The sequence below is a fragment of the Cervus canadensis genome, chromosome 3, assembly GCF_019320065.1.
Source record: "Cervus canadensis isolate Bull #8, Minnesota chromosome 3, ASM1932006v1, whole genome shotgun sequence".
In the NCBI taxonomy this organism is placed as follows: Eukaryota; Metazoa; Chordata; class Mammalia; order Artiodactyla; family Cervidae; genus Cervus; species Cervus canadensis.
In genome coordinates, this window is record NC_057388.1 from 14953830 (window position 1) to 14978916 (window position 25087).

A 25087-nucleotide genomic window follows, 5' to 3' on the forward strand; every position below is an offset into this window, starting at 1 on the left:
CAGTGTTCTGCCACCATTCTGAAAATTCTTCTAGAATCTAAATCACTTCCTTATCGCAATATGCATTCACCCGCAGCAACCATCAGATTGCAAAATGACTCCACTTTCAGTTGTTGAGGCTGAGGACCTGACATTTTGCATGTATTCCTTTTGGGTTGAGAAATCACTGAGTTTGATATTGCTGCTTCAATTAGAAAATATGACTGCAGTGTTAGGAAAAAGTGATATTCTATATGGGATGGGACTCATAGAATAAAATATTTGCTAGAAGAGAAAAAAGAAAATACCTTCCTAAGTGAATATATGTTAATGAGTAAAAGGTAACAAAGTGTACTAGACTTGCATAATATTTTCTTTAGCAACATCAAACGAGTATTTTAGAAGGAGCTGGGCCAATCATTAGGCTCAGGGTGGCCACAATTCATCTCCCGGTTACAAGTACCAAGGTTCAATCTGTGGTTTTGGATGCTATGGCTTTTGTTGTATTGAATACTGATGCGGTGAAAAAGATCCTACTGGCGGAGGTGGGGCATAATTATCTCTTTGACATTAAGAGTCTGTTATAATAATGATGCTTGCTTCAATGTACATTGCTGGTGATAGAAACAAGACTTGACTTTTTGTAAGATTTTCTAGTGGACTTTCCAGCTTTCATACCTTTAACGTGGTAAATTCATATGGCTGATAACCCCTGAAGCTCTCATGGATGGCTGCCATAGTGTGAGAAGTTTTCTCCCAAAAATGAAGCAGAGTGGTCTGTAAAGAAAGACAGTAAAGCCATTAGCATTTTAAACGCCTCAGATCTAGTCATGGGCCCTAGAAGAAGTGTGTCCATCTGTGGCTTTCCAGAGCTTCTGAGACACGATTCTGACCCACCTCTGTAGCCTGGTTTCCTATCACAGCCCCACTCACACCCTGTATCTCAGCCAAACTTAATGGCTCCCTGTCCCCTTACGGCTCATGCTGCTCCACCCCTTAGGAGGCTCTCCTCTCCAGTCTCTTTGTACTCATCTCATCTGATCCATCCTCCAAAATCCAGGGCTGGCCACTGACAATGGACTTTTGTGATCCCTCACCTGATTCCATGTCTCCCTCTTCAAGCCTCCACTGGACTTTTGGTAGATCTCATTTCACTCAGCACACCCTGTTCTGTCTTTGAGGCAGAGACAACATAGTCAGATGTTACTGTCTCTGACTTCCTTTCTAAACTCTACATTCCCTGAGGACAGGAAATCTGGTCGTATCCATTGTATATAACCTACAACACCCAGAGGCTCCCTCCCACACTCGGCTGGTGCTCCACAGTACAGTCGATAGACGCAGGTGCCATCCGGAGGGAACGCGGAGCAGCAAGGAGACAGAAGCAAGTTCATTAAATTATGACAACCTAATGAGGGAGTGACCATGCCGTGAGAATTACAGGCAACAATGCTAAGAGAGTTCAGAGGAGGCTTACTGAAGGAGGTAACACACTGTTGGTACATCAAATGAGTGGAATTTGGAAAGGTTCAAGTGGAGAAGGAGGGCACTCAGGCAGAAGGAGCCACCTGAATGAATGCAGGGAGGTGGGGAATTACAGTGTATGCTCAGGGGATAGCTAACCATCAGTCTGATTGACTGTAGGATGAATCCCATGGACACAGGAGCCTGGGAGGCTACAGTCCATAGGGTTGCAGAGTCAGACATGCCTGAAGCAACTCTGCACGCAGCTCGGGATGCTAAATAGGAGAGATGTGGGAGGTAAATTATGACAAAGGCAATCAGAGCCTCATCATGCCCAAATCATACTTTGGGCTCAAAACCCATTTTTCTGCCATCTAAAGCCTGTCACATACTTGTTTCATTGCGACAAACAGTTTTCACTTTGTTACCTGGTATGTTGCTAGCATATGAGACAAGAGATTGCATCTGCTCGCTCCAAGAAGATCCACTTTTTGACACACATCCATCTTCAATTTGTCAAAGCTTTTTTTGGCAAGGCGAACTTGTGTTTGCACCTGTGAAAGTAAAAAGAGAATCTTTGACCCACTCAAATTCAAATTTTTAAGTGATAAAAATTTGTCCATGAAAAAAGACCAAAAGTGGGATTATCTCTTTCAAACAAGAAAACACCTTTGAAAATTCCAGGCAAGTGAGAAAACCCTACAATATCTACTCTTTACTTCCAAAGGACCTCAATGATAGTATTGTCTATCATGATTTTACAGCAGACATACTATGCTGAGAATATTTTTCTCAGTCGAATGTTAGAATTTCTCTCCTCTCAAGGCATTCACAAACTGACCACGGTGGGGAAAAGTCTGGAAACTCACAGACTTACGGTGGTAAGAGGACTATTTTTTCCCTGTTGTTTTCCTATGGTTCTTTGAAGCTGACTTCTCCATATACTCTTCATTACCTTCCTCTAAAATAAACATCTTACGTAACATGGTACATTTGTAAAAGAATATGAAATTAACACTGATACAATCTTATTAACTAAACAACAGATGTTATTCAGATTTCACCAGCTTTCCCATTGTCTTTTTTTTCTTGTCTTGAGATCCAATCTAGGATACCACATAGGTAATTGTGATGCAGCCTAAAAAACTATCCCCACAGATAAACTTTCAATGTTTTATTATTGTGTATGTACCCAAGTAATCTTCCATCCATCCCTATGCCATGTATCAGTAGTAATTCAGGGACGGAGGGGGGGATAAGGGAGATTTCAGAAATGTCTGTTCTACATATTATTTGATAATAAAACATAAAGTTTAAAAAATTAATACAGTTACAGTACAAATAGCAGAGCCAAAATTTCCCCTTTCTCTAACCTGAAGCATCAACACATCCTACTGTAACTGGGAAGTCAGTCACATATTAATTTATCTCAGATAATTTATGCAGTTGTAGTGACCATGGAGGTAACTGGGAGTTGGGAATAATGCTGACTCATTAATGGCAGCTCTTTCATCACAGGATACGTCGGGTAGGGGGTGGGGTGGGGGACTTGAGGATGATGTCTACCTTAGTCACCAGTATATGAAGCACCGAGCAACTGAACAGATATTTGGTGATTGAATGAAGCAAATTTCCAGACCATTTCAAAAGGTAAAGTGCCTGAGTACCATTTTAAAGTAGAACCTTGAGAACAGTATTGAAAGTAATAAATTTTACATAAAAATAAACATGAAGATCGTGTGATTTAGATTATAATAACTTTTCCCACTAATAATTTATATTTGCAGCTTTTAAAATTATAGGGCAGTATACAATAATAGTAGCCACTGATACAGTGGCTATCATTCGTAATAACATTGAAAACAATTTAGCAATAGATATGTCACAATGAATACAATTGGTACAACTGAACAATTAATACAATTCACTCATCACATACCAGCTTTATTCTGTTAGCCTCTGTATGGCCCTGTCTGACTGCCGAGAAGAGGCTTTGTCAGAGGACGTAACTGACCCGCAGAGCTGGCAATCTAGATTAGCCTGCCTGACTCCTAAGCTGCACTGTCTGTCCCCTGCCCCACAAACAACTTCCACAACTTCTTGCAAAGTCAAGAAACTCAAAAGTATGATTCTACCCAGAAACACACGCTGTAGGTGTCTATGGAACTGGAAAATAATCAGGCAATTCATTTAATATCATACTGACAGAATCAACGCCCTATATGAATAGCGTCTTGTTTCAATAGCTGTGTAAAGCATTTCCTAAGAATTCCTCTGTATTCCTAGTCAATAGAGTTTGGAAACCCAGCAAATAAAAGCCATCAAGCTCCCCTCAAGCCACACCGTGAGCTTAAATAAATCCCAGAATGCGACCATTCCTTGCTATGGAATGGAGAGACTCCAGGGAAAACTACGGGGGTGTGCAAGCTGTAAAAAGTTAGGATGTGTGAAATGTCAGTGGTTTTCTGCCTTCCTCTGAGAAGAGTAAGGATAATACAAAAAAGAAAACCCTAGTTCCTGAAGGGAGAAGTGGGAGAGTGAAGGGAAAGGTGTTTAAGCCTCAGAGAGTTCCACGGCAGGTGCCCTCTGGTTCACTCGATGCTCGAGCTGGGAAGAACACTTCGGCGGGGATCCTGAGAGGCATCTGTCCTACCCTTTCCTTCTGAAGGGGGAGGAAACAACTACAGGTGTGAGCGCTCACGCAACATTCATTCAACACATCCTTAGTGAGTGTGAGAGCTGCTTCTACGTCAGGACCAGAGCTAGGCACTGGGAGGTCTGTAGAGGAATAAGACGCTGGCAGGTGGTTAAAAAATACTTAAGGATGAATGCACAGAGGCACAAAGATCTTTTAGAGAAGATGGACAAGTTAGCAACTATATTTAATATAATGGGAGAAGTACAGCAGAACTGAGTAAAGACAGAGGCAGCACGGACAAGGGACTGATTAATGCTGAGGGTGGCAGGGGTGGGGGTGGACCGATGGTATCCCCAACTACAGCCCTCCCTGTTATCCACACCCTGAGCCCTGAGACTCTGGAGTCTCTGCCCACTCTGACACTGGGCATGGTGTGTGACCTGCTTTGGCCAATGGGCCAGATGTGATGAACCTGGAAGCTTGGGCAAAAAAAAAAAAAAGCTAGCATGCTTTCGCTTTCTCCCCTCTCTGAGACTGCCATGAGAAGATGCCCCGGCCAACCTGAGAATGTGCCTGGGCTGGCCAATTGAAGTGATGCTGAGGCTTGTGCATGCAAGAGACATGAGGAGGTAAACCCAGTGGTCCTAAGAGATCAGCCTTTGGCCAGCTGACACCCAATATCTGAGAGAGGCCAGCCATGACCAGCCGGGCCTCTCCCCTCCCCACAGTTGACCAAAGACTCACGTTTGAGCCCAGCAGAGACCAGGAGTGCCTTGCTAACTCACACCTGTGAGCAGTAAGACATGCTCACTGTTTTAAGCCACTGAGGGTTGCAGTTGCTTATTTCATAGCATTATTATGGCCATGTTGTTCTTGTTTAGTTGCTAAGTTGTGTCCAACTCTTGCGACCCCATGGGCTCTCTATAGGATTCTCTGGGCAAGGATACCAGAGTGGCTTGCCACTTCCTTCCCTAAGGGATTCTTCTCCATCCAGGAATCGAACCCACGGCTGTGTCTCCTGCATTGCAGGCAGGTTCTTTACTGCTGAGCCACTGATATAAATTGTGAGTTGGGGGATAATGAAGACCGCTGAGATGGGGGGATATCTGAGGTGGGTCTTAGGTCACGAATAGGAGTACACGGTAACTACCCGGAAGCCACAAGGCTGGCCTGTTAATGCAGAGGTTCTAGATTTTTCTAATTAAATGCAAATAACTTTATTGTGGGATGTGAATTTTGCTTTTTCCTTTACATTAACAAAATAAGTTACACATAGATATTCTTTTATCCTAGAAGAAAATTTAATTCCCTTGCTTATATCACTAGGCTCATGAATTAAACACTGAAATGTGCCCTAATTTAATTCTGTCTGAATTTTGTAAAGTAATTTTAGAAACCTAGAAGAAGACTTCAACACTTGACTCAGTGAGTTCTGAAAGGCCATATGCTTTGTGTGCCAACAATGATTATTAAAATACTTAATGCACTGCTGAGTTTCCAAATGTGCAGCTCCTTCCCTGCCAAACAAGAAGGAGGTGATACTGCTGGGCACTGTGAATACGGCAAAGTTCATTTAATATTTTGTGTTCCATGTCTGTTCTCTAAAACACATCTCTAGTTTGCTGCCCGAGGACAAAACACCAAGGACACAGGTGAGCCCAGGCCACATCGAGAGTCTAATACCATGTGCCTCCACTAGCACTTAAGTGAAAATGTCTTATTATTCCTTTCAATCCCAAATAAATTATTTTCAATTACATAAACATCTTGAGGAGCTCCTGTGGTTTTCAAGGTTCTTTAGAAAATCTTCAAATAAATGTATCTTTTCTGATTTCTTAATTTTATTCCTGTTGGCCCCACGCTGTCCTCTTACTTTCCACACTCTAGGAAATGATCACATATATTAATTAGATCCTCTTTAGCACGGGTCCTGCCTGCCCAAGACTGCAAAAATACAATTCACCAGAAAAAGGAGGAATGTCTTGCATGTCAAAATGACAGGGCACTTCTCTGTACTTAGGTTTCCTAACCTGAAATTCTACCTCTTAGCCCCAACTTGAACTGCTTATGATGAAGCCAAGCTATTCATACTCAGTGCAATCTGGCTTCTCCATTCAGCGGGAAAGGTCTTCATATTACTCCACAACCAAATCATTGGAGAGTAGCTTTGCGTTTTGTCCTAGTGTTTTCTCTCCTTTAAAAGTAAAATAAAGCTAACTCCCCATCTTACTCTTACTCTGACATTATCTTTGAGAAGATGCCTTTGCCGCTCTCTCTATTCAATCATTTACCAAACATTTACTGAGTATCTCCCATGTGCCGATAGCAGTGAGCAAAATGGAGGCCTCATGATGCTAGTTCAGTGGGCATTTTCATATCAGTGAGGAAATAACAGAGGGAGGTGACCCAAAGGGAAGTCACACAGTTCCGTAAGAATGATTTACCAAGAGATCTGATTGAGAGGCTGTTCTCCTGGGAGGCGGCACTCAAGCTCTTTTCGGAAGGACTGAGCATGAGAAACCACGCAGAGAGAGAGCTCCAGCAGAGGGGAGAGCATGTGCAAAGGCCCTGGGGTGGAGGGCAGTGAGACAGGTCCCAGAAAACTAGTGTGGCTGGATTGCTGAGTCCAAACAGAAAGGTGGTATGAGACGAGGCAAGAGAGGTGGGCTGGGGCATATCTCAGGGTCTTGAAGGTGTGCTCAGGATTTTAGTTTCTATCCTGGGGCTTCCAAGGCAGCACTAGTGGTAAAGAGTTGCCTTCTGATGCAAGAGACCCAGGTTCGATCCCTGGGTCAGGAAGATCCCCTGGAGGAGGAAATGGCAACCCACTCCAGTAAAGTTGCCTGGAGAATCCCATGGACAGAGGAGCCTGGCATTTATCCTGGGTGTATCAAATGCATTTTCTTTTTTTCCAAAATGCATTTTCAACCTATGATGATTTTATTGAGACATAACCCCAATGTAAGTTGAGGAAGACCTGTATGTCTTTAACGCTGCAGCTTGACGGTTGATATAAACAGTATTTAGCCCCCAAAAAGAAAGATGCAGTTGTCATCTTACTTCATTTCCTCCTAAGCATGCATTTTGAACTTTAACAATTCAGCAATAATAAATAAGTAGTGATAATTTTAAAGCTTTTCATTACTGCTGAAATTACAGATAAAATTGAATTTTTTGGTTAGCATTCCCTTTACATAAATTAATAAAACTTTATTCAAGACAACAATTTTGGATCCACCTGTGTAATCAGGACAGGCACAACTGTGGCTGACATGCTCTCAACCCATTTACACAAACACTATCATTCAGACACTCATTTTTAGATACTCAATTTCAGACACTAATGGAAAAAAAGCCAATTTCTTTTCTACTCTTTCCTGCTCTTCAGAAGTTCAAGTTTATAAATGTTCTGATCATGAGCATAAAAGTCACCCAGGAGAATGGAGCGCACTAATGTCTCAAAGTGATCTTCTAGGAATGGATAAAAGACTGTACTAGGGATGTATAAGATACTGTACTGTACCAATGCCTTCATCAAACAGTTACCTTAATGACAACGCAGGAGAAGCAGGCACCCATATCATAGTCTACTCTTCCGAGTTTCGGGGAAGAGGGTTTTAACTCCCCTTCGTTTATTTTGTGTGATCACGTGTTCCAAGTTGGGTGAAGAAAAGAAAAAGGAATGAACGCTCCGGAAAGCACTGTTCTACAAATGCTTCATGCTGCAGTTCTTCAAAGTATGCAAAATTATCTTCATTTGCATAGAAGAAAAAAACTGATGTACAAAGTAATTTGCCTAAAACCAAGTAGCCAGTAAGTAGAAAGGCCAGGGGCTGGCCTGGGTTAGATGTTGTCTCCTCTTGTATAAAGTACGAAGTCCACACCCATACAGGCTTCCCAAGTGGCACTAGTGGTGAAGAACCCGCCTGCCAATGCAGGAGACATGAGAGGCATGGGTTAGATCCCTGGACTGCGAAGATCCCCTGGAGGAGGGCATGGCGACCCACTCCAGTATTCTTACCTGGAAAACCCCATGGACAGAGGAGCCTGGCGGGCTACAGTCTATGGGGTCACAAAGAGTCGGACACAACTGAAGTGACTTAGCATGCACACACGCCCCACCCGTACCCTGCCTGCCAGCCTTCAGCTCATCCGCCTCCTCTCCCACATCACCTGCCAGGCACTATACAGTCCAGCTACACCAGGTCAAACCCATATCCATGCTTCTGCTCATTTCCTCTGCCTGGAAAGCCCCCTTCCCCTTGTTGTGCACATGGCAACTCGTTCTCACACTGTACAGCTTCCACGCAAAGGTTTTCTCCCATGAGACCCTCTTCCTGTAGCTTCTCAGGAGAGTGAGCAGCCACTTCCTCTGTATAATCAAGGCACCTTGCAAACTGGCTTAGCACACAAAGCTATGGGAAGTGCTACCTGCTCCCCGGTAAGACCAGCTATCCTCTGAACTAGAAGCTACGTGAGGGTGAAAGTACACTACCCAGTTTTTTTAAGGCTGAGGCTGCATGCCTCCAGGTAGCAGGTATAAAAAACATTGAGTAAGGAGAGAGGATACCAGATGGAGTGAACCATCAGGCTATGGAATACGCACCACATGCTCTGTCTGCTGAATTACTGTTAGACTTCCCCAGACACTGTCCCTCTTCCTCAACCCCAATTCTCCACCATTAACTGATTTGAGATGATACACAGGCACATATTCTCATTTGCTGCTCACAACACTCCTACACCATAATTTTGTTTCTGTTTCACAGAGAAGGAAGCTGGTTTTCAGAAACATTAGGTAACTCGCCCCAGCTCACTTGACTGGCAGGGGAGGGGCAGGATGTGAAAGGCCACGCTCATGTCACCGAAACACTTTGCTGTCCTAACTGTAGCAGATCTCAAACCAGTAAGATGAACTGCATATCACCCAAAATGTGGGTGTCAGCAGTTGGTCCACTACTGTTTTTTTCCTTGTCACTCTGTCAACTCATTGCATCAAAATAATCTAACATATTCAACGTCTGTGACTCTGGCTTCTTGTTTGAAAATACAAACTGTTGTTCGCCACGCAATACATTCATTCACACTGGAATCAAAGAGTAAGAGGTTTTACATTCTCAAGGCCTTAGCAAGTTGAAAGAAAGATGGTTAAAATGAGTCACAATTGAGTAGTTTGCAATATGCCGACAGAGCTCAGGTTAATTTAGTTAGTTATCACATGACCCCGAGTGTTTTAATGTTTGCTTAGCGCTGTTGTTTTTTTTTTTTTTTTGTCTGTTTTCTGTTTTTAACTTAAGAAAGCAATTCTGTCATCAGAAAATTTAACCGACTGGGTTCACTTCCTCTTTTAGGTCATTAGTGGAAGTATTAACTCAGGTCACAAGACCAAACCCAGGGTACCCGCTTTATCAATTTCTCTCTAATCTGAGAAGCACATGTTTCAGGAGAGAGTAAAAGGGCTATAGTACTGTCTTTATCCCACTGATATTCTTGTGCTTTGTTGAGGTTTTAAACATATATCATTATTCTTTTTCTTTTTACTACTTTTTTGGGATCATTTATTCACATCTACATTTCACGTGAAAGGCTGACAAGTGTGCCGGTTGTCTACTGGCTGCCCAAGCTACACCTGCTTGTACATCACATTATGGTATATTTTAATTATGCTTATTGGTGGCTCTGTAAGTAATCATGACACATAAACACAAATCAACTCCTAAATTAACAGGTGAACTGACTTGCTGAGAACTACCTTGCTTGAGGAGTGTTGTTCATTCATTCTGCTGCAGGTCCTGGATAAAGCAAAAAAGGGAAAAAGACTGAGCCTTTCCCTTTGTGGATGTCTTTGACTGTCCTTGAGTTCCAAAGTGTGGTGGACCTGGGTATTCAGAGAAACCTGGAAGAGACCGACTCGTAACAACACTTTTGCTGGTTCTCAGAACTCGCAGAGTGAAGACAGGCTCTGTAACCTGTACAAGCACACCCTTCGTGCCTCTGCCCCATGTGCTTGCCTCTCTCCCCTAATTCTTTTCTCCCAGCTCATAAAGTGGTTTCATCCTCTTCCTCTTCACATGTGGTTCCCAATGATGTCATATTTCTTCTTTCTTCTTTGTTGGCCCTTCACAATCCAGCTTGTGCCACTTCTTCTAGAAACCACACTTCCATCCCTAAGGCACATGCTCCTCTTTCTGTGCCTCAATGGCACCTTACTGTCCTCTCATGGGACACATCACATTACATGGTCATTATCACTGTAATTGACAATCTTCGTCTGTATTCTCCAGGGAGCTTGGGGCAGGAACCATATCTTGGTTATGTTACCCTGGTACTAATAGGAAGAGCTAAAAATGCTAGCTAAAGAAATAGTTTTTAACCTGGTGCACGAAAGTGAAAGTCAGTTGTGTCCAGCTCTTTGGGACCTCATGGACTGTAGCCTGCTAGGGTCCACTATCCATGGGGACTCTCCAGGAAAGAATACTGGAGTGGGTTGCCATGCCCTCCTCCAGGGGATCATCCCTATGCAAGGATCAAACCCAGGTCTCCCACATTGCAGGCAGATTCTTTACCAGCTGAGACACCAGGGAAGCCCAAGAATACTGGAGTGGGTAGCCTATTCCTTCTCCAGGGGATCTTCATGACCCAGGAATTGAACCAGGGTCTCCTGCATTCCAGGAGGATTCTTTACCAGCTGAGCCACCAGGGAACCTGGTGCATAGTAATACAACACACACCATCACGTGCTTTGGGCCTGTAGCTTCTAATTAAAAAAAAATTATTTTTAATGTTATTTATTTATTTACCTAGCTACCTGAGGTCTTAGCTTTAACAAGTGAGATCTCCACTGTATCATGTGAGGTCTTTTGTTGAACGCACTGGCTCTCTACTTGTGGCCTCCAGAGCTCGCAGGCTCAGTAGCTATGGAGCACAAGGGCTTGCTGGTTTCACCACATGTGGGATCTTAGTTTCCTGACTGGGGATCGAACCAATGTCCCCTGCACTGCAAGGAGGATTCTTAACCACTGGACTACTGGGAAGTCCCAGCTTCTACTTTTATAGTCTGATGACTGACGTTAACTCTCACTTCAGGAGTATGTGTGTCTGTGTGTGTGTGCCTGTGTGTGTGTATTTAAGAAGACACGTCACAGTAATTTCATGCCAAGAAGGAACTGGGTCCAGATCCTTCAATTCCCCGTTCATCTAAATCTTAAAAACATTTTCTGTGTTGACATTTGACACATTTCTATAGCACTTCTTTGCTCCTTCCTGCTGGAAATCATCTCATTCCGATTTGTTCTACGTCAGGTCTTCTGGAAAAACTTGGGTTTTGTGGTCCTTGTATATGTCTCATTCACTAACATTCTGTGTCAGTGGTCGGTGGCGATTGCTTTTGTTGTTACAGGCCTGAGAACATCTCAGATTTTCAGTTGATGGGTAAATGCTCCTGTGACGGAGGCTGCCAGTGGTCCATCAATATCCATGTGCCCTTCTACAGTTTCCAGGTCCCCCCTGACAACAGGGGTGGCCATGGACAAAGCTCTCTCCAGCAGAATGTAAGCACAGGTAACGGGCACCACTTCCAGGTTTGGCCAGCCTTTCTACTTGTGCTCCTGTGGGTTCTGTCTCCTTTGGGGATGACTGGGATGTCCACATCTAGGAACACTGAAGGGAACATTTAAGAACTGCAAAGCTGCACTCAGCCTGGCCTCTAAATGACTCAGAGGAGGAGCCACTCCAAAAACCAGGATACCTGCCCAGTACTATTTGGTGAGCACAAACAAACAAAACCAAAACAACAACAACAAACCCCTTCTATTGGCTTAAGCTATGGAATTACGAGATTTGGGGTATCCCTTGGACTTCTCTGGTGGCTCAGACAGTAAAGTGTCTGCCTACAAAGCGGGAGGCCCAGGTTCAATCCCTGGGTTGGGAAGATCTCCTGGAGAAGGAAATGGCAACCCACTCCAGTATTCTTGCCAGAAAAATCCCATGGATGGAGAAGCCTGGTAGGGCTACAGTCTATGGGGTCGCAAACAGTCGGACACAACTGAGTGACTTCACTTTCTTTTTCCTTTCCTTTGTACTACAGCCTAGCCTAAACTACTCTTTCTAACATAGGCATGGTTTTAAGACAAGGTTGTTTAAATGAAAAGATGCAGACTTCCCTGGTGGTCCAGTGGTTAACAATCTGCGTGATAATGCAAGGCACAAGGGTTCGATCCCTGGTCCAGGAAGATTTCACATGCTGTGGAACAACTAAGCCCCTGTGCCAAAACTATTGAGCCCACACTCTAGAGCCCTTGCTCCACAACGAGAGAAGCCAACACAAGAAAAGCCCACACACTGCAACAAAGAATAGACCCACCTGCTGCTCTAGAGAAAAGCCTGTCAGCAGCAAGGAAGACTTTGAGCACAGAATAATACTAAACTTAAAAAAAAATGACAAGATGCTATATACAGTGTTGGGAGCATGTTAAAGCCTATTAGTCCCATAGACAACTGTCAGCTCTCCAAAGGTTTGCCATTTCCATTACTACTCTGATCATTAGTTGAGTTCAGTACAGTTGCTCAGTCCTGTCTCTTTGAGACCCCATGTACTGCAGCAAACCAGGCCTCCCTGTCCGTCACCAACTCCCAGAGTTTACTCAAACTCATGTCCATCGAGTTGGTGATGCCATCCAACCATCTCATCCTCTGTTGTCCCCTTCTCTTCCTGCCCTCAATCTTTCCCAGCATCAGGGTCTTTTCTAATGAGTCAGCTCTTCTCATCAGGTGGCCAAAGTATTGAAAATTCAGCTTCAGCATCAGTCCTTCCAATGAACACCCAGCACTAATCTCCTTGAGGATGGACTGGTTGGATCTCCTTGCAGTCCAAGGGACTCTCAAGAGTCTTCTCCAACACCACAGTTCAAAAGCATCAATTCTTCAGCACTCAGCTTTCTTTATAGTCCAACTCTTACATCCATACATGACCACTGGAAAAACCGTAGCCTTGACTAGACGGATCTTTGTTGGCAAAGTAATGTCTCTGCTTTTTAATATGCTGTCTAGGTTGGTCATAGTTTTTCTTCCAAGGAGTAAGCGTCTTTTAATTCATGGCTGCAATCATCATCTGCAGTGATTTAGCAGTCCTCCAAAAATAAAGTCTCTCACTGTTTCCACTGTTTCCCCATCTATTGGCCATGAAGTGATGGGACCAGATGCCATGATCTTAGTTTTCTGAATGTTGAGTTTTAAGCAAACTTTTTCACTCTCTTTCACTTTCATCAAGAGGGTCTTTAGTTCTTCTTCACTTTCTGCCATAAGGGTGGTGTCATCTGCATATCTGAAGTTATTGATATTTCTCCTGGCAATCTTGATTCCAGCTTGTGCTTCCTCCAGCCCAGCATTTCTCATGATGTACTCTGCATATAAGTTAAATAAGCAGGGTGACAATATACAGCCTTGACGTACTCCTTTTCCTATTTGGAACCAGTCTGTTGTTCCATGTCCAGTTCTAACTGTTGCTTCCTGACCTGCATACAGATTTCTCAAGAGGGAGGTCAAGTGGTCTGGTATTCCCATCTCTTTCAGAATTTTCCACAGTTTGTTGTGATCCACACAGTCAAAGGCTTTCGTGTATAAAGCAGAAGTAGATGTTTTTCTGGAATTCTCTTGCTTTTTCGATGATCCAAAGGATGTTGGCAATTTGATCTCTGGTTCCTCTGCCTTTTCTAAATCCAGCTTGAATCTCTGGAAGTTCACAGTTCATGAACTGCTGAAGCCTGGCGAACTTTGAGTATCACTTTACTAGCATGTGAGATGAGTGAAATTGTGCGGTAGTTTGAGCATTCTTTGGCATTGCCTTTCTTCAGGATTGGAATGAAAACTGACCTTTTCCAGTCCTGTGACCACTGCTGAGTTTTCCAAATTTGCTGACATATTGAGTGTAGCACTTTCACAGCATCATCTTTTAGGATTTGAAATAGCTCAATTGGAATTCCATCACCTCCACTAGCTTTGTTCATAGTGGTGCTTTCCAAGGCCCACTTGACTTCACATTCCAGGATGTCTGGCTCTAGGTCAGTGATCACACCATCGTGGTTATCTGGGTCATTAAGATCTTTTTTGTATAGTTCTTCTGTGTATTCTTGCCTCCTCTTCTTAATATCTTCTGCTTCTGTTAGGTCCATATCATTTCTGTCCTTTTTTGAGCCCATCTTTGCATGAAATGTTCCCTTGGTATCTCTAATTTTCTTGAAGAGATCTCTAGTCTTTCCCATTCTATTACTTTCCTCTATTTCTTTGCACTGATCACTGAGGAAGGCTTTCTTATCTCTCTTTGCTATTCTTTGGAACTCTGCATTCAAATGGGAATATCTTTCCTTCCCTCCTTTGCTTTTCTCTTCTCTTCTCTTCACAGCTATTTGTAAGGTCTCCCCAGACAATCATTATTCCTTTTTGCATTTCTTTTTCTTGGAGATGGTCTCAATCCCTGCCTCCTGTACAATGTCATGAACCTCCATCCTTAGTTCTTCAGGCTCTCTGTCAGATCTAATCCCTTGAATCTATTTGTCACTTCCACTGTATAATCATAAGGGATTAGATTTAGGTCATACTTGAATGTTCTAGTGGTTTTCCTTGCTATCTTCGATTTAAGTCTGAATTTGACCATCAACAAGAATGTAAATAACATCAGGAAATTACTGAAATGTTCAACAATTCATTTTAATGCCACTGATTTTTTTTTTTTAATTTTTTTATTAGTTGGAGGCTAATTACTTCACAACATTTCAGTGGGTTTTGTCATACATTGATATGAATCAGCCATAGATTTACACTTATTCCCCATCCCGATCCCCCCTCCCATCTCCCTCTCCACTGATTTTTTAAAGAAAGGCCTTCAGGCAGCAATGGTGGGGCAATCAGGGTGTGCGTGTGGTGCATCTGAGAAGAGGGAAACTGCTGGAAAATCCTTTGGTGCCTCTTTAATCATCAGAATTGAGAAATCTTAAATGATGCTCTGGTGACCTTCCAACCCTCTTAGCCCAATTTACCCAAATTAGCTCCCAAATGCTTATTATATGTTCCTTGGAAAGGAACATTTTTATATAAAAATGCTTTTCATATTTTTATATAAAAGAGGTCTTTTGATATTTTGGGCTGGAAGATATATGCTTGAAGTGGTGAGGAAATTAGAATTGGATATGAAAACAAAACTACACCCCTCACTAAAATGGTCCTTTTCTTTTTAAAAGGCCTATAAGTAATTGTCACTAAAATTCATTTCAGCCTGTGCTTTCTTTCAGATACGCTCTGTGCTTCTATTTTTCCCTTCCTCTCCCCAAACTCCTTATTTTCAGGTTTTTTTTTTAAACTATTTTGTTGAGGTTTAGCTGAGAGTGAAAAAATATGAAGCTGATTGCCCTATATACTCTGAAATATGTATATACCCACTTAAGTATCACCCAGAACAATACAAAGAACATTTTCAGCCCTCTGGTCAACACCTCCTCAAAAATAGAATATTTTGACCTCTATTGCCACGGATTAGTTCTGTCTGATTTTGAACTTAATGTAATGGAAAGCATATATATACTACATACCCTGTGATGTCTGTTTCTTTCTCTCAACACCACATGCAGGAGATATATTCATATTATTGCAATCTAGTAATGTTTATTTCTTACTCATTGCTCTATAGTGTTCTAGTGATTGAATAACATTACAATTGATTTATCCATCATACTGTTGATAGACATTTGATTTGTTTTCACTTTGGGGCTCTTATGAATAACACTGCTGTGAACAGTCTTGTATATGTTTTTTACACACATATTCCTTGGGTGTATGCCCAGAAGTAGGCTATTTTTAGACAATAACTCTAAACAGTTTTCCATAGTGCTTCCATCAGTTGAAATTATGTATGGTAGTTAAGTTGTACCTCAGCAAGATTCTTCAGATCCTCTATCCTAGCTTAGACTCCACATTTTGATTGATTGAGTAATGTCTGTTTCCCCTATTACACTATGAATTCTATGAAGGCAAGGGCAGCAATGGCCTTACGCACATTTTATTTTCAGAGCCTTGTACAGTATCTGGGATATATTAATTGCCCAATAAATCCTTAAAGGAATTACCATGAAATTTGGGCAAAGCAGAAGAATGGGACTCTTGTCTTTTCCTTCTTGAAAACTTGAGTAGAGACCCACTACTAGGCTGTTTCAAAGTGAAATTATTAACCAAATGCTTATTATCTCTGAAATTCTGGTAGGGGTGTTACATTTCTTCCTAATTTTTACTGTTGGTAAAACATAAAGTAGTAAATAATGAATTAAAGGATTACCTTGACAGAAGACCATTCTTCGAGAACAACCAGCAGAACTAGCATTCAGAATTTTTCCCATTTTATTTATTTATTTCTCAGTCTTTACTGAATTTGCTATAATATTGCTTCTTTTTTATATTTTGGATTTTTGGCCATGAGGCAAGTGAGATATTAGCTTGATGACCAGACTTGAACCCCCTGCATTGGGTGGCAAGGTCTTAATCACTGCAAGCCCAAGTGCAAGTGTTAGTCGCTAGGTCTGTGTCTGACTCTTTGTGACCCCATGGACTGTGGCCCACCAGGCTCCTCCATCCATGGGATTCTCCAGGCAACAATACTGGAGTGGGTTGCCGTTTCCTTCTCCAGGGGATGTTCCTGGCCCAGGGATCGAACCCGGGTCTCCTGAATTGTCGGCAGACTCTACTGTCTGAGCCACCAGGGAAGCCCCAACCTATCCTATTTTAAAAATGCTTTGTCTTTAAAATTTTTGTTTTTGTTGTGTTATGACTTTTAACTTTTTCATTTTTCTTTTTTCCATTTATTTTTATTAGTTGGAGGCTAATTACTTTACAATATTGTAGTGGTTTTTGCCATACATTGACATGAATCAGCCATGGATTTACCTGTGTTCCCCATCCCGATCCCCACTCCCGCCTCCCTCCCCATCCCATCCCTCTGGGTCTTCCCAGTGCACCAGCCCTGAGCACTTGTCTCATGCATCCAACCTGGGCTGGTGATCTGTTTGACCCTTGATAATATACATGTTTCGATGCTGTTCTCTCAGATCATCCCACCCTCGCCTTCTCCCACAGAGTCCAAAAGTCTGTTCTGTACATCTTTGTCTCTTTTTCTGTTTTGCATATAGGGTTATCGTTACCATCTTTCTAAATTCCATATATATGCGTGTGTTACATAGGTCTTTTAGAAAGACAACTCACTGTCACTCTGAGGTTGGCACTGTAAATAAGAATCTCCACATGAGAGATCATACCCCTGGATGGTTTATCCCTGCCTGCATCACCACTCACGTCTTTAAGACATAGCCCCCCAAATAACAAGACTGGCATCTACAGGGACTTATCATGACATGTGCCTAATTTTCCAGTACACGATGAAGATAGACTAGACCCTCTAACCACAGCTTTCCTAAAGCCTTCAAAGGGGCAACAGAGTAAAGAAAAGGAAGCTACAACCTAACAGCCTGATTTACAAGATTGAATTTGCTTTTTCAGCGTGTGGTCTCCTATGGGGAATTGGGGAGATCAGTTTAGCAGCCATCAAACAGAGACTGAACCTAAATTTCCCTGTGCTCCTAAAAGTCCTACCCAAGGAAGTGAAGATTGTATCGACTGTTTAGCATCATTCTGAAAACCTCTTTCCGTGTACATCTGTTCCCCTAAAGCCTATCCTACCCTCCATCCCCACCCCTTACTGCCCCCATTGACAGCTGTGGGGCTATTCTGCAGCTTGAACATTGTGGCCACATCAGAATACAGCCTAACAGAAGACACACACATACTGGTGTGTGTGAGGAGTGGACTCTGTAGTGTGCGTGTGAGCTCAGCCACTCAGTCGTGTCTGACTCTTTGTGACCCCATGGACTCTAGCCCACCAGGCTCCTCTGTCCATGGGATTTCCCAGGCAAGAATGCTGGAGTGGGTTGCCACTTCCTACTCCAGGGGATCTCCCCGACCCAGGGACTGAACCCGTGTCTCTGGGGTCTCCTGCATTGGCGGGTGGATTCTTTACCTGGAGGGGGTTAGTTTTGGTGCACTTCTATGTATTCAGTTAACAAATAGTTACTGAGACTCCTGGCAGTGTGGGAAACTGAAAGGGTATCCGATCTGGGGTTAGAAGGCCTGACTGCTATGCATGAGTCAGACACTCCTCGGCTTTATAAACTGGGCAAGTTACTTAACATTTCTGAGATTCTGCTGCTAGAGATAAAGAAGAATGAGATAAATAACAGAGAGAACGGATATCAGATATTTCTTTAAAGCTGTGGCATTCAATGCTGTTAGGAGACGCATGTGAGGTCCTATGCTTAGCACAATGCAGGCCCCTTATGAACCTGCTCACTCTGTGTCTCTGTGCCACATTTTGCTAATTCTCACAATATTTCAAATATTTTCAGTGTTGTATTTGTTATGGTGACTTGTGATTGGCGATCTTTGGTGTTTCTACCATGATTTGCTGAAAGCTCAGATAATAGTAAGCATTTCTAATAGCAAAGTAAAATAATAAATAATAAATAAAATAATAAAGTATTAATAAATCATAAAATAATAAAGTTAAGATGTGCACATTGTGTCTTTAGACATCATGCTATTCCATATTTAATAGACTATAGCATAGTGTAAACATAACTTCTATGCACTGGGAAACCAAAAAAAATGTGTGCGACTCCCTTTACTTCAGTATTTGCTTTATTGCTGTGGTCTGGAACTGAACTTGCAACACCTCTGAGGTCTGCCTGTACATTAAGTGAAAGTGAAGTCACTCAGTCGTGTCTGACTCTTCGCAACCCCATGGACTGTAGCCTACCATGCTCCTCCGTCCATGGGATTTTCCAGGCAAGAATACTGGAGTGGGTTGCCATTTCCTTCTCCAGTACATTAAGGCTGGGTACCATTTCTAGGCTCCAGGAGGATCAGAGAAAAAGGGCACACACTGCCTTTAGCTCCAGCTGTACCTCTTATCAGTAAGATGCAACATGCTCAATAGGGAAAGGACTCCGCTCTTTACTTTGAAATAATAGCTGAATTCATATCATGGTTTTTTGGTTAACAGGTGAGATAGAACAGAAAAAGAGGAAATTTGCTTTAATCATGCTTCTTGGGGAATATATTACAATATAAAACTCACAAGATGGCTTTCTCTCTTCCCAGGCTACTTTTAAATAATACCTTTAGAATAGATTTAGGTTGGAAGAAATAATTCATACTTGAAATAAAAGCTAATGACCTACTGTGGATTAAATACATATTGTGTGTTAAACAAAGAAGAAGATGAAGAAGATGACAAAAGTTACCTCAGAGGCAGAGGGGTGAGATACACACCACCTTTAACATTATTTTAAATATTTTTTAACATACGAAAGAAAATGAAAAGGAAAAGGGGTAAATGAAAAGAGTTCTATCCTTCTTTGGTTAAAAAAGATAGAAAAAGCTAAAATTCAAATTTAAACAATACTATGAGACAGTTAAAGCTGGCATTTAAAATAAAACTCAATTTAACCCTAATTTTTGAAGAATTATAACTGAATATGTGATGTACCTAATGCAGAAAATACAGAGCAGACTTAGGAAGCTTTAAATCAAATGATCCATCATGCATCCGTCTATTCACTGATGAGTGACTATGATTATGCAGTGGTTCTCAAAATATGCCTCCCAGAGCAGCAACATCAGGATCACATGGCAGCTTGTGAGAAATGTAATTCTTGGGTATGATTAGTGGACATTTGATCCTGTCCAAAATGTGCCTAGAGACATTTGGTGAGTACCAAAAGGTCCTTAATATTTGGTCCTCCCCCCAGTATTCATGAGCTTATTTAGTCCATGCCAAGTGGTCCCTGATATCTGTTCCTTTCAAAATTGTTCACGCTTGGAAAAAGTCCTTGGGTTCAAACAGCTCAGAAGGTTTGTTGAAACGTTTGGTTTGTAGGGCTAGTATATAAAACACTATCATGCTTTATTGGTCCAGTAACAATGCTGTGGCTATATTGACAGTAGTAATCCTTCTTGCCTCAGTAGCCTACTTGGTAACAAAACACAGAATTAGGTAGAAGGGTCAAGGTTCAAATTTTGCAGAAGGGCAGGATTTATATTACTATGTGTACTAAGGAAGAATCCTGCAGGTTAGGGAAATGCAGAGGGCAAGTCGAGGGTGAGGTCTCACGATGCAAGGTGCATTAATATGTCGCCAAACACCTGGCTGAATGTGGCGGGGTCATTCTATAAGGTTGAAGTATGACAGGAGGAGCTCCAGCAAGCCACGATGTAAAATGGAATAGAACGTGATGATGTGAACACTTTACCGAGTGTCATGCCTGTTGGGGAGGAATGAGCATAGCTGTGGCTCTTCTACCACCTCGTGTGTGCGTTCTCAGTCGCTCAGTTGTGCCCGGCTCTTTGTGACCCCGTGGACCGCAGCCCGCCAGGCTCCTCTGTTCATGGGATTCTCCAGCCAAGAATACAGAAGTGGATTGCCACTTCCTCCTCCAGGGGATCTTCTCAACCCAGGGATTGAACCCATGTCTCCTGGACTGGCAGACGGATTCTTTACCACTGAGCCACCTGGGAAGCCCCTATTATGTAGTAGTCAGGGGTAAGAGCTATCATGAAGGGGGATACCAGGTATTTAATTAATCCACCTACAACTACCCTATTGCCCAGGATTAATGGGCAATGTTTCCCTTGAATCAGTGTCATAGAGGTACCATCTTGTAGACAGCGAGAAGCATCTGCCAGTATTTGGAGAGATTTTAGGGGGTATGACTCCCACACTTACCCATCAATCGGTATGGAGCACCACACTGTGGGCTGGTGCCTACCCACTGGCTAATAACCCAGCCAGGCTGAACTGGGTGTTCAATCCATAACACATTAGTAAGCCTTCCCCTATCACTGAACCAGTGATCACTGCTCAGAAGTCTACAAAAGAAATAAAAATCCCTTCTTCTGTTGCTTGGCAATATGACATCTTTATTTAAAAACTCTCAGCAGAATATAGCAGAAATATTATACTCACAAAAAGAAAAGCCATGGCTACATAATAGTGGCTTTTGTTACCATTTCCATTCCTCTAACAGAGATAGGAGTAAAAAGGTACTGGTGCTGTGAAGAGAAGACAATCTGCAATGCCCCATAGACAAATGGTCAGGATTTGGATAATATAATCATTCAAGATGGACACAAAAACTTCAGCACAACTTTTGTGCTGAAGGGGAAGTAAGGAAAAACCTGAATCGGTTAAAATGACAGAGAAGAACCAAATGCAACACCATCATAGGTACTTTGAAGAATTCTCTGATATTCATGATAAAGAGGTCTTGCAAATGCTACCAGAAAGAAACTCATTAAAGAGGCAAGTAAATAAACAGGATTCAAAACAGACATTAGCATCCAAACCAAACTATATCGCATGTAAATGAAATTCCAGAGGAGTATATAAAGTGATCAGATGTGGAGAATCAGTTCTTATGCACAATTCCATTGCTCGAGATGATGACAGAATCCTGTTTACACAGCTCATGATAACATTTTGATATTTAAATGCTAGTACCACAATATTCAGTAATAGCACCTTCAAGATGGCACCAATATTGATCAGCTACCTACTGTACATAATGTAAGTACTGGGTTATGTTACACTGTTGATTTATGCACCAAATGAAAAAGCAAGAAGACACAGTACCTCATGTGTACACACGAAAAAACCTTGACATTAACCATTCATTGGGCATGATGGATTTTGAGGTTGCAAATATGAATACAATTTGACTGCTCCTATTAAATGCATGAATAAAAGGATGCTCTTTTCACTTTTCAAATCTTAAAAAATACCTTCTTTGAGTCTAACATGTGAATATGTGACAATGGAAAGTAACACTAACTGTGCATTACTATTTGGGCCTTTGAAAGACATAAATGAAACTTTTGAGTGCATTGTGGACAATGCAAAAGAAAATTTAGATGACCTAGTGGATTATGTTGAGGTGTGTTATGTCCATGGAAGGCTTGGCAGAGGCAGAAGATCAGATGCTCCAAGACTTCCACCAGAAACTCTGGCCCTTTACACACCTGTACTGAATAGCACAGGATAAACAATGCAGTGGAAGGTTAGCACTGCAAATTTCAAAAGCTGACAGGAGTACACCATCCTTCAATTTGAAGCTTTGTTGAAGTATTAAAGGACAGGAAAGCAATGAACAAGTTATCACCCAAGTTTTTGGTGGTCACACTCAAATATGGCCACCAACTTCACCATGATACCAATAAAACCAAATGCATATAATTGAAATTGTTAACAGATAAAGTCAATAATCAGATCCACATATACTTGAGGGCAATTGCTCATCAGCTTAACAGTAACCCTGCTGAAGGTCACAACAAGGAAGAGTAAGAATAAATGTGAAATCCAAAATTCATCATGCTGTTGTTGTTCAGTTGCTAAGTCACGTCTGACTCTGTGATCCCATGAACTGCAGCACCCCAGGCTTCCTTGTCCTTCACTGTCTCCCAGAGTCTGCTCAAATTCATGTCTACTGAATCAGTGATGCCAACCAACCATCTCATCCTCTGTCGCCTCCTTCTCCTCTTGCCCTCAATCTTTCCCAGCATCAGGGTCTTTTTCAATGAGTTGGCTCTTTGCATCAGGTGGCCAAAGTATTGGAGTTTCAGCTTCAACATCAGTCCTTCCAATGAATACTCAGGACTGATTTCCTTTAGGATTGACTGGTTGGATCTCCTTGCTCTCCAGGGGACTCTCAAGAGTCTTATCTAGCACCACAATTCAAAAGCATCAATTCTTCGGTGTTCAGCCTTCTTTATGGTCCAACTCTCACATCCATACATGACTACTGGAAAAATCATAGCTTTGACTAGATGGACCTTTGTTGGCAAAGTGATGTCTCTGCTTTTTAGTACATTATTTAGGTTTGTCGTAGCTTTTCTTCCAAGGAGCAAGCATCTTTTAATTTCATGGCTGCAGTCATCATCTGCAGTGATTTTGGAGCCCAAGGGAAAAAAATCTGTCACTGTTTCCCCATCTATTTGCCATGAAGTCATGGGACCAGATGCCATGATCTTAGTTTTCTGAATTTGAGTTTTAAGCCAGCCTTTTCACTCTTCTCTTTCACTTTCATCAAGAGGCTCTTTAGTTTCTCTTCACTTTATCCCATTAGCGTGGCATCATCTGTATATCTGAGGTTGTTGATATTTCTCTGGGCAATCTTGATTCCAGCTTGTGATTCATTTACAATAAAAATAATGTAAGTATAATTTTAACAAAGCTGAATGTATTATTTAATGAATCGTGGCCCAAATGTCTCAATGGACATTTTGGATAGGACCAATTGTCCTTCAAGGCCCAGGTTGCATCAAGACCTGCTGAATCAGAAAGCATGATGGGGTCCGGCCATATTTTATGTCTTCCAAGTGACTGATTGTGCTGCAGGCTAAAGTTTGAGAATCAGCCTCCTGGAGTGAAAAGGTTAACAGTATGTTCTTTGAAGTCAGAGAAATTTGGGTTCAAATATTTTCACTTAGACTTACCCTCTCTGTGACTTAGAACAAGTCATTTAACCCAAGCATCAATTTCCAAATTAATAAAAATGGTACCAAATTAGAGACATGGTACCTTTCAGGGCTATCATTAGGATTAAATGAGGAAATACACACAGGTGGGATATAAAGTATATGCACATCAAACACACAGTGCTTGATGCAGAGTAAGCACCCAGTAACTGATGCTTGCTATTCTTCTAGGCAGGGAAGGCCCTGTGTTCAATATTGTAAGAAACACTGTGCTGATCAGACACCGCTTCTTTCTTCCACGATCTCCATCTGGAAGAGGAGCTACACTAGCTTACAAATAATCATGACACAAAGCAGAAAGTGTTAGGTGGCAAGAGAACGGGTCCCTTACCATGGTACGAGGCGGTGTCTTACATTAAAGACATCCTAACGGAACTTGATGCAACTGGGATTGGAAAACTATTATCTAAAACTTTCCTGGGTATTTTATTATTTAAATGAAGAGCTTTTGAGTCATTTCCTGTTACAATTATCAAACTGCTTTCATGGGGACTGATGCTGAAGCTGAAACTCCAGTACTTTGGCCACCTGATGAGAAGAGCTGACTCATTGGAAAAGACCTTGATGCTGGGAGGGATTGGGGGCAGGAGGAGAAGGGGACGACAGAGGATGAGATGGTTGGATGGCATCACCAACTCGATGGACATGGGTTTGAGTGGACTCCGGGAGTTGCTGATGGACAGGGAGGCCTGGCATGCTGCGATTCATGGTGTCGCAAAGAGTCGGACACGACTGAGCGACTGAACTGAACTGAAATGAACTTCATGGGTACAAAAATAAACAGAACACCTAATTCCTATAATACTTCGGAGGAATAAGACAGTATAAAAAAGACTGCCACAATTTTGTATCACATAATGACATGCTTATTTGGTTTCTAAGTCTCATCATTTCTACCCTGGAAATCTCTCATCTATTTCCTCCTTTCCATTTTAGCAGCTTATATAGAGCTACCAAAATAATGTTCCCCGCAAACCACTTTACCAGAGTGACCTCCTTGCTTAGGAACCTTCCTAGTGACGTAATTTCCTAATGTCAGATACAATGTTAGACAGCCAAGATTCAAGCCTGAATGGCTATCTCTATCACCTTTTGGAATCACCTTCATATTTATTATTTTAATAGTGAGCATGTAAAGAGCCAACCCATTGGAAAAGACCCTGATGCTAGAAAAGACTGAAGACAAAAGGAGAATGTGGGCAGTAGAGGGTGAGATGGCTAGATAGCATCACAGACTCAGACAGGAATCTGAGCAGACCCCAGGAGACAGTGAAGGACGGGGAGCCTGGCGTGCTGCAGTCCATGGGCTCGCAAAGAGTTGGACACGACTGAGCGACTGAATACCACCACCACCACCAACAGAATGGGGTGAGGGTGGTAGCC

General features: G+C 42.2%; 1 protein-coding gene across 16 annotated transcripts in view; it reads right to left on the reverse strand.

Annotated features, from left to right (window-relative positions):
• The window catches only part of ICA1 (islet cell autoantigen 1), a 159893-nt gene that overhangs the window by 45719 nt on the left and 89087 nt on the right, over positions 1-25087 (reverse strand). For all 16 annotated transcript variants that reach the window (XM_043462707.1, XM_043462698.1, XM_043462706.1 and 13 more), the window contains 2 exons: positions 1872-1997; positions 658-756 (listed from right to left, as the gene is read on the reverse strand). In XM_043462707.1, the coding sequence (XP_043318642.1) occupies positions 658-756; positions 1872-1997 (225 nt within the window). The remainder of the gene's footprint in view (positions 1-657; positions 757-1871; positions 1998-25087) is intronic.